Below are 14,089 nucleotides of genomic sequence, written 5' to 3' on the forward strand. Positions count from 1 at the left end.
AAGCGCTGCAGTGCAGCCATGTGCTGCGCCCCACGGAGCTGTGTGTGCAGGGAGCTGGGATTCCCTTCTGGTGTTTGCCATGGGGTCTGGGAGCCACGCAGTGCTGTGGGGCAGTGCTGTGGGGCATTGCCTCGGGGAGCAACGCTCAGCTGTTGGGCTTTGGGTCCCAAACTGCTCTGGATGGGTCCCGTGCTGCTCTGTGTGCCCGGTGAGCTCTGGGCTGAGGAAGCAGAGCCGTCCCAGTGTGCGTGAGAGCTGCCCATGGCCAGCTCTGCTCTGTGCCTGCGGGCTGACATCTCAGTGACAGCAGTTTAATTGCGTTCTGCTGTGCTGATACAGGCTGTTGTGCATGTAGGGCTGAGTTCCTGCTTTACATCACGGGCACAAAACAATTCCATTTGGCTACAGATGTGTGATGTAATCACAGCCCTCTCTCACCAGACCCTGGCGCAGAGCTGGTTTTGGTGCCGCACGGCATGGAAGCACTGAGATCCCTCTGTGCTCTCCGCTCCTCCCAGGCTTTGTGCAGTGGCTCTGCACACAACATGCTGTCTGTCTTATAGGAGCACTCGTGGCTTCTGAACCTTTTGAACCCAAGAAGTTCAAACCACTGAGGAAGTGACGCCGGCGTTGCACAGCATCACTCAACCACAGGCGAGGAAGGCAGCGGCGCTCTGCAGCCCGGCCATGGGGACGTGGAGATGTCCAGCCTGGAGCTTTGGCTGACATCAGAGATCTTCATCACCTTGTTACCAGTTGCACCGCATTGTGCTCTGTCTGGAGGTGCTTTGTGGTCTGCACCTGTTTGTGACTTTAGGAAAAACGTGGTTTGTAATGCATGTGTCTCCAGGTGGGGATGTGCATCCAAGGGAGCTGGAGCCCTGAGCGCCCAGGCACGGGATTCCTCCATTTCTGTGGGATGGAGTCCCATTGCCACCAGATTCCCGAGGTGTTCCTTGCATTTGAGCAGCAAATCCAGTCTGTAAAAAGGTCTGGGAGGCTTTGTAGTTTAGGTTTACAAAGAGCAGCCCGGCGATGGGAGTTTGTTACTCTCACATCTCAGCAGACTCCTTGCAGCTGGGATTGAACCGCAGGGAGACAGCGTGGTTCTGTGAGTGATAGATGTGATGTAAAGAGGGAATATTCAGGAGGCTTTTCTCTGGTAGGAGGTAAATGCAAGCCTTGAGGAAGTGGAATGTCCTGGGAGAAGCCCTTTGTCTCTGTGGTGTGTTCAGAGGGGTTTATTTCCACCGGGGTCGGTATTTCTGGCTGCTCCTAATGATCCCCTGGTCTTGGTGCGCACCAAGCGCTGCCTCTGCTTGCTTTGGTTTTGGTGGCACTTCTCAGAGCATTCAAAACAACGAAAACAAACGTGTAGAACAGAAAGGAGTGACTGCTCTGCACACCTCAGCACGGCTTGGTTTGCTCAGCACCCCTCAGGTGGGCGCTGTGCCCCTGCTTCCCTCTGCGCCCAGCTGGGCTCCGTGGCCGCTCTGTTTATTGGTCTTCCTGGTACTAACTTGAAATGTTTGCATGAAGCTTCGTGTTCTGAAAACCGTTCCCTTGTTCCAAAATAAACAGAGGTGAGCTCTCGTTTGCTCTGTTTGCTCCCTGACATCGGAGGAAATGGACAAATGCACTGGTACTAAGTATAGGCCAGCACTTCCCGTGCAGTGCTGCCTCCAGTACAAATTCCAGTAAGTGCAGAACAGAACTTCTTGAAACAGAGTATTCTTTAATCGTCTGTGTTTCCCTGAAGAAATGGGAGGTGCCCAGCTGCCTGCTTGGCCCCAGGACTGCAGTGCCACGTGCATCCCGTGCCTGGAGCCCTGCCTCTCTGCACATGTCAGCTTGTGCCAGCTTGAGAGCAGTGTGCTGGGCCTTTGGGGCCAGGTGCTCCTTTTTGGGTTTAAAACCTCATGCCTTCAGGAGCAGCACTGCATGCTGGGCTGTGTTTGCAGCTTCACTGCAGTGCTGTGCCCCAGCGATGCAGCAGGAGCACAGAGTGCATTGTGCAGTGCAGAGTGCAGCCAGGGGCTCCGTGAGCTCCACTGTGGGCTGTGAGCAGGCAGGAGGCTGTGCAGCACATTGCAGGACTGCCTGCAGTGCAGCAGGTTCTGTGCTTCCTGCTGCTGTCTGCATTGGTACCACCAAGCTGTGCTGGGCTGGGGCAGCATCAGTGCAGCCACGTGCAGCAGTTGGGTGTCCTGAGTGCTGCTCCTGAGTGGAGCAGTGGGGAGGCAGCTGCAGGAAGGAGGGCACAGGGGTGCACGTTTCCCTTATGGGAAGGTGGGAGGAAGATGGATGTTTTTTTCTTAGACCCGTTCTAGGAAGTGGCAAGCAGTGCTCTGGGAGTTACAGCAGTAAAGCAGAGCTGAAGTTTGCTCCTTAACTTGCAGGAACGCTCATTTATTTTCTTTTTCTTTAACTGAGCCCATACAAAGATTAGGGAATGTGTAAATTCTGTAACTAGAGCTGATCATGGAACAGTGTGTGGTTGCTCTCAGTGCCACATTCTTTTACATCCGCGCTCCGTGTTTCCATTCCACTTAAGTAATCCTCCAGAATTAATTGCAGGCCTTCCCCGATCTGTAATTAGCTCTACAAGATCATTTTTCAGGCTTTTTGGCACCCAGATTTCCTATGGTGCATTGATTCGTGCACAGTCTGTGCTGCAGGAGGACCGAGGAGCTGCGCCTGCCTGAGCTTGGAGCAGCAGAGGGGCTGCAGCTGGGAGGAGCAGGCAGGCTGCTGGGCAGAGCAGCAGAGCCTCCGTTTGCCTCCCCATCCAATTGCCAGCATTCTGCTGGAAGAAGTTCACTTCGTGCATTCTCTGAGCTGCCATAAATTTTCCCCTCAAATACTCCCTGTTTAACTCAAAACTTGCACAAGCACTGAGGACACGCAGCGCTCTGCTCTGCGCCGGAGGGAGCCGTGTCACAGCATCCCTTTCTCTGGAGGTCAGTGGCTGAGAGCAGTGCTTGGAGCTGATGGCATCGTGCTCTCATCCTTTCTCTGCTTCTGCTGCTCCTGCATTTTCTCTCTGTGTATTTCTGAGCCTCGTTCTTTAAAAAAAAAAAAAGCATAGGTGGAAAATCCAGCTGACTTGTTCGACAGCGGCTGTCTGAGCCTTGTGCTCCTCTAATTCTTCTTTTATTTGTTTTTGTAGGATACTGTGACTTCAAAACCGGTAATCCAGTTTCAAGGAAGCCAAGGGGTAAGTCAGCCCAGGGGCCGCCTGGGGAAGCGCGCACCGGTTTTGCTTTTGCAGTGATGTGAGCAATCTTTGTCTGTCTGTCCCACTCTGTCTGTCCAACTCCGTCCTGCTCCTGCACACACTCTGAGTTCTTTAGGTGGAGGCTGTGCAGCTCAGAGCTGCTCCAGGACAGAGCCAATGCTGCTCACTGTGCAGGAGCTCTATAAGCTTGCAGCAGGGCCGGGGCTGGACGGACTCCCAGGTGCCTTCCAACCTGGGCCATCCTGTGGTTTGAAAAAGTGATTTATCTACTTTTTAGATACAGAAAAGCGTGCATTAACTTCAGGTGCTCAACATAAGGAGAGGGAATGTAAGGTTTGTTTTCAGAACACGAAGGCAGCTGTGAATCAGAGGTGCTTTTGTGGTGGCCCAGTGGAAGTTTCAGATGTGCTTGAGCTACACAGGCATTGAAGTCAGGCAGTCCCTCCTTGCTCGTGTGTCAGCCAGGTGGGGCTCCAGCAGAACACAGTGTGGGAGAGCTGCAGGTGAGTGACCAACCTGTGTGCCATTGGGGGAGCAGGCAGCTCAGGTCTGTCTGCCTCTTCCTGCACAGCTGCCTGAGCTCTGCCCATCCTCCTCTTTCCTTCATCTTCCTCGAAGGGAGCATTGTGGTGAAATCAGTGAGAGCAGCTGACACAGCCCCACTGCTGGGATGGGAAGCGTGCCGTGAAGCTGGGCAGTGCTGGGAATGGGGCGTCCAGAGGGGGGGGTGAGTGAAAACAGCACCAAAAAAATGGGGATGGAGTCCCTGAGCCCTCACAGAGCAGCACCCTGCTACTGCCCCAGCTCCTCGTCAGCAGGTGAATTAATTGTCACAGAGAGGCCAAAAGTAGAGCTCAGCTCTGCGCTTCACTTGAGGCTGTCAGGAAGGCCCTTTGTCCCCACATTATGATTTTTATAGTGCTGATGGGGAGCTGGCAGCTGTGTCACCATCTGGCTCTTAGCAGAGCGCCTGCCTGCATCAGGACTGTGCCCTGCTCGTGGGGCTGGCAGTGGGGCTCGAGGCGCTTCCCACCTATGGACTGGGAAGGTAACAGCACTGATAGAGTAAGTTCTCAAGTTCTCAAATGCATCTGATTGCATTAAAACGTTTCCATTTGTGGAAGTACCTTGTGCAGGTTGGGGAGGGCTCTGCCCCTCCAGCTGTGTGCCCAGGAGGGGAGTCCTCAGCATGGGACAGACACAGACTGCGGGAGCGCATCCAGAAGAGGGCTGCAAAAAGGATCCAGGGAGGGCAGGCAGCTCGGTGAGGAGGGCTGAAGGTGTTTCTGTTTTGGTAAAAGCCCATAGAGGGATGAGGTTGGTCAGATCTGCAGGTGCTTACGTGGGGGGAAGCAGAGGAGGGGGCACAGAAAGCCTCCGGTGACGCGGGTGCTCCTGCAGGCTGCTGGGCACGGCTCAGCCCGACGTGAGCGGAAAATGTGACGTTTCCCTTCTTTCTTGGGATGAACTCGTGTTGGTATAAATAGAGGAAGGTGAAATTGCCATTCAGAATGAGCTGTACACAGATGAATATTACTTGAAAGAAGAAACGCGAGTCACATCTGTGCCGAGCTATTTTTAAGCGCCCATGGTTACTGCTGTACGACTGCACCAAAATTAGGGCTCCCTCCACGCCGTCACCGTGCTGCTGTGGTGGCTCGAGAAACCCTTCTGCTCCAGCTAAAAATAATTCCTCGATAACGGCCGCTTTGCATACGCTGCACATCTCTGTGCCCAGGCAGCTCTCGCAGATCTGCAGAAGCACCAGCAGGGCAGCAGCAGCCGTTCCTGCAGCAGTGCCACAGTTTGCACGCGTCCTTCAGGCTTTGCTTTGCAAACATGCAGCCCCGTTTGCTCCTCTTGGCCGTGGGCTCAGCGTGCAGAGCACCCGGAGCTGTGTGTGCTCCCAGCTGCCTGCTGGGGGTAGAAGGGTTTGTTGCCCCCGCTGTAGTCTGGGCTTGGTGCTGTGGGGCAGGTGGGGGCTGGGTGCTCACAGCACTCACCAGCTCACCGGGTCCATCCCTGCTCTCTGAGCGCACATAAATACAGATCAGTCTGCATCTTGCACTGCAGCACCAAAGGGGAGCGGATCTCCCCTTTGTGGATCTGTATTTCAGGCCTCAGTTTGCAGAGTGGAGCCATGGGAGGAGTGCCGTGCAGGTGCTGCCGAGCACACTTGATGCTTGATTAAATATTTAATTTAGCAGCCACGTCACACAGCACTGCGAGCCGTGAAATCTCAGTATGGAATTATAATCCCTCAAAAAAGAGGCAGCACCGGTGCTGCCTGGTGCTCCAGCCTGTGCTGTGCTTAGTGCTGGATCGCTAAGTCTAAAGAGACAGGTCTCCAGTGTTTTAAATTGAACATAAATAGGGATTGCAAGTCTGTTTTAAGCCTGAATTGATAGAATTGGGTCAGATTCCTAGAAAAAGATGATTGTGGGCTCTGCTTTGGAGGGCAGTGAGCCGCCAGTTCCTACCTCTGTTCTGCTTTCCACTCACCTCTCCATCCCTGCCTCCTCTCCTGCCCTCTCACTGCTGCACCGTGACTTGAATCCTGCTTGCAGCTTCTCCCCAGCCTGCACTTTGCAATCTCCTGCGCAGTACTCCACCTGCTTTCCTTGGGTTGGATCCCAGAACGGCTCAGAGCACACTCATTGCCAAAAAATGGGCTTTTGTGGCAGTGGGGGTGAGCCTAGTTTTTCTCCATCCTCACAGCACATCGCAATTCCCAGGCCGGACCGCCCGACCGAGGTGCGGACTTTCACCTTCTATCTTTCCAACATTGGCAAGGACAGCCCCCAGGGCAGCTTTGACTGCATCCAGCAGTATGTGTCCAGGTGAGTGATGCACCAAAAGCACCCCAGCTGTTTCTTACCTTGTATTTTGTAGAATTGTTTCCTTAACAAACTTGAACAAAACATAGAGTGTTTTTTGAGGTTGGAGACCTTGCAGTCTGTTTGCGTGCGCATTTGGGTAAGCAGAAGAGTCAGGCTTATCTCTCTGCACTCCCCTGTTGTTCCTTAGCGCAGCTTCAGCTGTCTGCAGCCGTGGGAGCATCCTCTGCACCGCTTTTCTTTTGCAGCAACGGCAACATCCACCTGGATTGCCTGGGGAGCATACAGGACAAGATCACTGTGTGTGCCACCGACGACTCGTACCAGAAGGCGCGGCAGAGCATGGCGCAGGCGGAGGAGGAGACACGCAGCCGGAGTGCCATCGTCATTAAGCCTGGGGGCAGATATGTAGGTAAGCAGCACCTCGATGTGGGGGCTGTCCTTGCTGAGGTTGTGCTCCTGTTCGTTTTGCTGTCAGTGACCGAGGGTGAATGTCTTCCACCAACGCCTGGTGGTGTCGTTGGCGTGTCTGGTGAATGGCAGTGTTGGCCTCCTTGCACTGTGACTTCTTGATGGTTTCCATCTCCGCTCAACCCTCTGGCTCTGCAGTCACCCCGGTGTGGCTCTGTCACCAAGCAGTGGTGCAGCACACTGATGCTATCGTGGTCGTCAGCCAGGAGGCCCAATTAGAGCTGCTGGCTGCAGCCTTGGAGGAACCACCTTATGGTGCCAGCAAAGGGAGAAATCTCTACAGAGGGAATTAAAGTGTGGTGAGATATCAGTGAGCTCCAGAAGGAGCCTGCGGAGACTGATGGGAACTGCTCCCTGCTTAACCTCAGCCTGGCAACAAAGTCAGGTCTGTGTGGTCAGCTGTGAGCAGAGCCCAGCTCCTCCAGGCCCACGGGGTCTGCAGCCTGCCCCTCTGCAGGGGATGTCTGTGCTGAGAGTGGTGCGTTGCAGCAAGCAGAGCTGACCCTGACTCATTGTTTTATCCACCAAGTGCTCAAAACTGAGAAATGAGATAGTAATCAGGAAGGAAATGCATTGATTTCCTGTAGACGAGAGGACTGTTTTGTTTAGCTTATATCTGAGGACGTTACAGTAAGTGGCTGAAGTCGGGCTCAGAAGATTCTCAGAGCAGATTGCTTCCCAGAGGGATGCAGCCCAACTTGCCTTAAAAAATGACAGCTGGAAAGCAGGGCAGTTTACCTGAAACATCAGAACAGGGCAACAGGGAGAGCAGGAGGGCAGCGTGGCTGTGAAGTGATGTTGGTGCGTGTAGGCAGTGTCTGTAGGGGGCTGTGCCTATATGCACTGAGTGCATCTGTGTGCACTGCAGTCACATCCATCCACACGTGATGCTGTACGGGACGCAGTGCTCTGGCCTCAGTTTCTTCTCCCCCCGTTGCTGCCCGTGCTGGCAGCAGCCCCAAGTGGAGATGTCACAATATGTTTTTGCTGTTCACAACCTGGCAGTGAGGGGAGCTGTAGAAGGCTTGTAAACGTTCCCATAGCCCACAGCTGGCGGCGAGGCCCTGCTGACCGCTGTGCTGGGATGTTTGACGTGGGAGCAGAGCTTCCCCCTCCTCCTGCACAGCCCCACTGCCGCTGGGTTGGACTTCTCTGCATCAGCGTAACAGCGAGCCAGGAAATGGGGACTCGGTTATGCAATCTGCATGTCAGTAAAACAAACAGTGCAGACAGTCACCAGCACCTCCAGATGACTCAGTTGAAAGCATTGCTTCCTAGCAGCGCAGCATTGCCACGCGGAGATAAAGCTCCCAGCTCGCTGCGATAAATGCTGGACGTTGTTTGTCCCAAGGAAGGTCACGTTCCTGAACCAAAGTGCTGTTTCTGCATCCCCACTTTTGTGACCTTGGAACCCTTGCATTTGTTTTGATTTGCTCTTTCTGCCGTTGGTGGCGGGAGCCTGGCCCTGTGACCCGTTCTGTGTTCACAGCAGGGCATTCTCTGAGTTCTGTGCTCTGGTCAGTGCTGTGGGACCTGCGAGGATTCCAGTTCAAGTTGGTTTTTCAATAGGAATGGGAAAAATGAATTCTTGTGTCATGCTGTAAGAAAGCAAGAGCTGCATCTGGGATGGAGCTGAGCTGGGCTGCTGCGAAACGCGGCCGGAGGCAGAGCTGCCGAGTAGCAGAGTTCTTCTATGGGAACAGTCAGCACTAATGAATAGGGAAATGTGTCAGCGTTAGACCCCATTCACGTGGCCGTGCGGCAGAGAGGAGGTGGACCTGGCCCCATAAAGTTCCTATTGTTCTAAAGCAGAAACATCTGCTGGAGCCGCGCTTCTGCTGAGCTCAGCAGCAGGGAGCCGCGCTGACCGGCTCTGCTCCTTCCACTCCTCATTTCGACTCCTCTACATAATAATGCCAAACTTTCCTCCTCCTGGGGAGGTGGGAGTAACCACGGGGGTACTCACAGTGGGGATAAATGCAGAGCTGGCAGACAAAGGGAGCTTTATGTGAGCTCGTGGCCAGGAGCGCTCCGGTCTCTGGAGCCTGGTGCTGCTGCTGGCTGCGAGTTTGTCACAAATCGTGTGGCTCACAGGGCGCCGCTGGTGGTGCTGAGCTGAGGGGCTGCGTGTCCTTCGGTGTCACCTGGGGGACTTCAGAGCGTGTGATGAACTCCATGTTCGCGTTGACAAACCGCTGGCCTTTGCGAGGTGACTGCTGCAGTTCACTGTTCTCGTCTCATTTTAGGCAAAAAGGTTCAGGTGCGTAAGCCTGCACCAGGAGCTTCCGATGCTGTTCCCTCCAGGAAGCGCCCAACGCCAGTCAACCTTGCCAGTGCAATAAAGAGAGGCAATAGCGCCATTTCTCAGAGGCCCTTCAAAGATAGGGTTGTGCACTTACTGGCACTAAAGCCTTATAAGAAACCTGAACTTATTCTCAGATTGCAGAAGGATGGACTTTCTCAGCAGGACAAGGATTTGCTGGACAACCTTCTGCAGCAGGTTTGTACTCAGATGGAGGCGTCTCCTTAGGTAAAGAGAAACCTCTCCTCAGGAGGGCACTGAATTCTGCTTGGGTGCGAATGCGTGCTGTGCGACCTCGGCTCAGCAGCTCAGTTGCTTAAGGGGCACGCAGGTTGGCAGCAGGGGGAGTTCCTGACAGAGGCTCTCAGTGTGATGGGAATTGTTGTAACCTATAAATCTGCTCCACTGGTCTTTATTAACGCAGCCACACAGCAGTGTGAGCTGTTTTCCATGTGAAGGAAGGACTTGTCCCTCCGTGCTGAGCTTTGTGTTGCTCCGTGCTTTTCCTGCTCAGCACTGCCCCTGGTCAGGTGTGCAGATCGTGCAGCTTCTTGCTAACCATATTATTTGTATGCCAAGTGGCAAAGCTGTCTCCTGGCTGAATCAGTCCTCAGCGCTTTGAGTCATGGTGAAGGTGCCATTTTAGGAATTGCAGTAAACACCTTTCTTGCTCTGGCAGTACCAGACACACCACGGCTATTATCTAAATGCTGCAGCTGCCCTCTTCTGTGTCGGATTGTTTTCATTTCACTCCTTTCCATAGCTGAGATGCACAGCTGATGAGGGGTTGGTTTGCCCAGGGCACAGAGCAGGTCGCTGCGAGTGGCTCCTGCTGCCACAGCTCACTCCCTCCCTACGTTTTAATCCCACAGCCCTTCGTTTTCCAGCAGCTCTACAATGTTTTTGCACAGCCTGCCAAGTGCTGGGAGCACATTTAACAGCACTGTCTTTGGTGCTCATCTCCTGGTGATGCTCAGCAGCCCCCAGCAGGTGGTGATGAGCCTGGCTGTGGCTGCAGGTCGCCCCAGTAGAGCTCAGTGCTGGCTTTGCTGCAGCACATTGCCTGTAGGCTCTCCTCCTCCCAGCACTGCCAGGGCCACCAGTGGCACCGACTAGCTAAAATACAAGGAGTGACAAGCTGCACCTTGGCAACATGTCTGACTGCATATAGGTGTGGGCTTTTGTGCTCTCCCATCATTGCAGGACTCTGTGTTCCTCCTGATGGCCTTTTGGCCTAATTTTGCAAGGTTTCTATTTTTGAGAGGCATGGGGTGGAGCTTGCAGAGCCCAGCACAGCAGAATGGGAGGCAGCAGCTCCGGCTGTGTGCAGAGCAGCACAGAGCTGCATCCGCTGCAGAACAGCCCTGCAAGCACAGCCCGCCTTTGCTTTCTGTGCAGGACTTGTTTGCTGGGCTCTCTCAATGCAAAGCACAGTTCCAGCCTTCTTGCCTGTTGGCTCAGGGTGTTGGAAAGCTGACAACTGAAGGGGAAAGCAATGCTGGCCATGTGAAGCCAGAGCTGCGCTTTTTATTTTTCACTTATCAGGAGCGCTTGGCTCTATTTGGTTTTCCAGCTTTTTGCTTTTAATACCAGGTCAAAATCTTCCCGAAGGCCAAAAAGCGAGATTAGCAGCATCTTTTTAATTAAAACTTCCCACTCCATCACCTGCTTTTCTGAGGTTATTTCATCGCTGTGCAGGTAACAAACTCCCAGGCGCCTCCACTGAGTGCAGCCAGAGAGCAGCAGTCCTGCAGCAGTGAATGAGAGCAGCTCGCAGTGCTGGGCTGCAGGCTGGGAGGTGGGCTGCTGCCCTCTGCTCTATGGCAGAACCACAGAGCCCTTGGCCTCGGGAAGGGAAGGCCTCTGAGATGATCTGATCCAACCACCGTTGGGCTCAGGGTCTCTTTCTACATCCGTGGAGGGCTTTGCTCTCTTTCTGGTCTCAGTGCTCTGCAGCCTCCCACGGAGGGTTGGCTCACACAGAGCAGCATCAGTGTGTGTTCAGTCCTTGGTTTGTGCTGTCGTCGTGTTTTCAGACAGCAGCAAGAGGTTAAATTTTCAGTCACGCTGTGGAAAGACTGATGAAAGTGGGATAACTCGCAGCAAGCTGTTTCCATTCTAACACAATGCTGCCAGTTCCAGCGCTGCTTCCTATCCACGTAGGCACCATGCAGTTCTGCGGGGAAGGGAAACACAATGGGCTTGGATCAGTTGCCACAGAGCTGCTCGTGCTCTTCAAGTGCTCTGAAGTTGCAGCACGGGATTTGGGCACGATGATTTACGTAAAACCCCACGTTACAAGCTGGGGGTCACAGGCTTTGCTGTTCTCTCCCTAAAGCAGTCCTCAGGAAAGTTCTCCTCCATAGAGGGACCCGACCTGCAGTGTGATCTCCCTGCTGCATCCCACCTGCAGGGGATTCTCTGTGCTGCCCCTCCAGACGGAGCTCTGTCTGCTGCTGGGCTGGCGTGGCAGTCAGGGGTTCCCTCCTGCAGCCTTCCTCTCCTCACCCTGTGCTGGTTCAGCTGCTGCGAGCTGCCTCTTCCTGCTGGGTTGGCTTCCAAGGACTGCTGCCAACTGATGCTGAACTGTTCCAGCCCATCCAGGCTGAATAATCTGCTTAGGTCCAACTTGTTCCTCAGTCCGTTCCATCACACTGATAAGGCAAAAGAAAAGCAGAGTAAATCTACAAAATTTGGGAGTGGTTTTTAAGGTATCCCCTTGTTCTGATTCCCCCTCCAACCGCTGAGTGCTGAGAGCTTTGCCTGCGTCTTTTGCATCTCTTTTGTTCCAGCAAGTGAGAAACTGAAATTCTAACAGTTTTATGCCAATTACTTTTTGTTGCAGGTGGCAAATCTGAGTGCCAAGGACAGCACTTTCACACTGAAAGACTGTGTCTACAAAGAGGTGCAGAAGGACTGGCCTGGCTATTCTGAAGGAGACCAGCAGCTGCTGAAGAGGATTCTTGTCCGGTAATTATTCCCTCTTCTGTGATATCTGCAGCTTGAAAACGCTGGGCCAGGTTGGTAGCTATAAACTGGGGAGACTCAGCAGAGCTGTGGGCAGTTGACATTTAATGTTAAGTAAATCTGTTCTCCAGATGAAGTTGGTTAAGCTTGAGAATAGCAGAAGTGGGCACAGTCTTCAGATCCAAGGCTGCCTGCTGCCATGATTGAAACTCAGAGCTTACCTGGATGGGGTAAAGAGCTGCTGCTGTTAGGGCTTCATGGTGGCTTAAAACGCTGGAGTGAGGTCAACGTGTCCAGGGCAGCTCCATTGAAACTCTCCTTTCTTTTTTTCCATATCTCCTGGTACAGGACTTCCTGTGCTGTGTTTGCTCAGGGCTGCGGAGAACCAGCAGAGCTCTGCGTCCCTGCGCTCTGCTCCTGCAGCAGCCCTGAGCTCTTTGTTTGGAGAAGTGCTGCTTAATTTCTGCATTGTTCTTCGGGTGCTTTGCTGTGTTTTTCTCCCTTGGTTTTCCTGTGTTGGAAATTCTTTTAGCGTCGGTTGCATCCCATGTGAGACGTGGCTGCAATGAGCCGTGCACAGATGTGGCTGCAGAAGCACCAGAGCACTTCTGTAGCATCCCTACAGCATGGCTGGTTGTCCTTCTGCCCATCAGCTGTGCTCTGTGCTGACCAAGAGCTGCCTGAATCCAACCCCTGATGGTGATGCAGGTGATGGCGTTGTCCCATCACTGGCTAAAGGCTTTGTCCTCAGGTGAAGCCTCCCAGTCCAGAAGCTGGCAGGCAGCAGGGATGGGTCTGCAGCTCCCAGATCCCAGCACAACTCTGTGTTTATCTGTGTGCTCCCTGGGTTTTTGATGTGTTTATCCCACCTAGCTTTTGTCACACAGATAGATGCTGCACCTGAGTTGTTGCTGAGGCAGGACTTCGACCCAAAGTGCAATAAATTAAGCAGAGCATGCACTGTTTGAGTGGTTTCCATGCTTTGAAAGCACAGCTGGCTTGGAGGTGAGACTTTGTCACACCGTCTTGCACTCCAGGTGCTTCAGCATGCTAAAGAGAAACCAAACTGATGCAAATGGTGTCCATGTTGAGTTATAATAAAATGGGAAAACTCAGCTGCCATGCAGTCTGCGTGGCTTTCAGCAAAGGTAATTTCTCCCTGTAGAAGGCAGTATTTGCTGCTTTTGTCTGGAACTGTGGCATTCTGTTATGCGAAGGCCTAAAAATAGAGCTTGGGAAGGATGCATTGCACTGTGCAAACAAAGCCCTGCACAGGTAGTGAGGCTGCAGAGTGGAAAAAACACGTCGGGCTGCGGGCAGGAGGAAAACATGGGCAGAAGGGAGCTGTGCATCCAGCTCTGCTGGTAATGGACACATTGAGAATGGGGAGAGCTGCACCCAGCTCCTCCTGACGTCGTTTTTCCACCCTTTCACCAGTGCAGAGAGGTGCTTTGCCGCTGTCAGAGCAGAGCTGTCTTTCATTTGCTTCTTGGAAATCCCTAATTAACGTGTTGGGAGATGATGGGATTTCTCCATCTGGTCGGGAAACATCCAAAGAGCTGCCATGCTGTGCAGGGTGTGGAATTGCACTGCTCCCCATCCTGTCTTCAGTCTGCCAGTGCTTTTCTAGGTTGATTTGAGATGGTTCTAAATAAGATTGGGCAGAGCAGTGCAGGGCTGCTCTGGAAGGGTAGATAACAGCAGGACAAGGGGAGATGGTTTTAAGATGAAGGAGGGAAGATTGAGGTTGGATGTCAGGGGGAAGTTCTTTATAAAGAGGGTGGTGAGGTGCTGGAACAGCTGCCCAGAGAGGCTGTGATGCCCCATCCGTCCCTGGAGGTGTTTGAGGCCAGGTTGGATGGGGCCCTGGGCAGCCTGGGCTGCTGTGAAATAGGGGGGTTGGAGCTTTGTGGTCCTTGAGGTCCCTTCCAACCTGGGCCGTTGTGTGGCTGCAGGCACCTGGAGGTTCAGGTTTGAGCAGGGCAGGCTTGAATGCATTTTAGAGACCCAGGAGCCCAAAGGAGCTGCTGTCAGGGCACCCCCAGCAGTCAGAGCCGTGCGAGGGCACTGTGCTCTGCAGGCAGATCCGAGTGCTGCCCTCTGCCGTGTAACACAGCGTCTGAGCCTGAATTCTGTTTTTCAGGAAACTCTGCCAGCCCCAGAACAGCAGTGGGTTTCAAGGAGAAGCACCTTCCCTGAGTCCTCCGAAAGACACCGCCAGCTCTGGCTCTCCTCCTCAGGTAGGCACAGCCACCAGCACCCAGCACAGCCACC

At 53.5% G+C, this 14,089-nt stretch overlaps 1 protein-coding gene across 1 annotated transcript in view; it reads left to right on the forward strand.

Moving 5' to 3' along the window:
- Positions 1 to 3,169: 3,169 nt before the first annotated feature.
- ELL (elongation factor for RNA polymerase II) overlaps positions 3,170 to 14,089 on the forward strand; it is a gene marked incomplete at its 5' end in the record, with an annotated part of 18,265 nt that continues 7,345 nt past the window's right edge. The window contains 6 exons of the mRNA XM_042892174.1: positions 3,170 to 3,217; positions 5,957 to 6,078; positions 6,324 to 6,487; positions 8,793 to 9,046; positions 11,694 to 11,818; positions 13,959 to 14,055. Coding sequence (XP_042748108.1) covers positions 3,170 to 3,217; positions 5,957 to 6,078; positions 6,324 to 6,487; positions 8,793 to 9,046; positions 11,694 to 11,818; positions 13,959 to 14,055 — 810 coding nt within the window. The remainder of the gene's footprint in view (positions 3,218 to 5,956; positions 6,079 to 6,323; positions 6,488 to 8,792; positions 9,047 to 11,693; positions 11,819 to 13,958; positions 14,056 to 14,089) is intronic.

Source organism: Lagopus leucura, unplaced genomic scaffold (genome assembly GCF_019238085.1).
Source record: "Lagopus leucura isolate 7727_CA_CO unplaced genomic scaffold, USGS_WTPT01 145-30_obj-0_obj, whole genome shotgun sequence".
Taxonomy (NCBI): domain Eukaryota; kingdom Metazoa; phylum Chordata; class Aves; order Galliformes; family Phasianidae; genus Lagopus; species Lagopus leucura.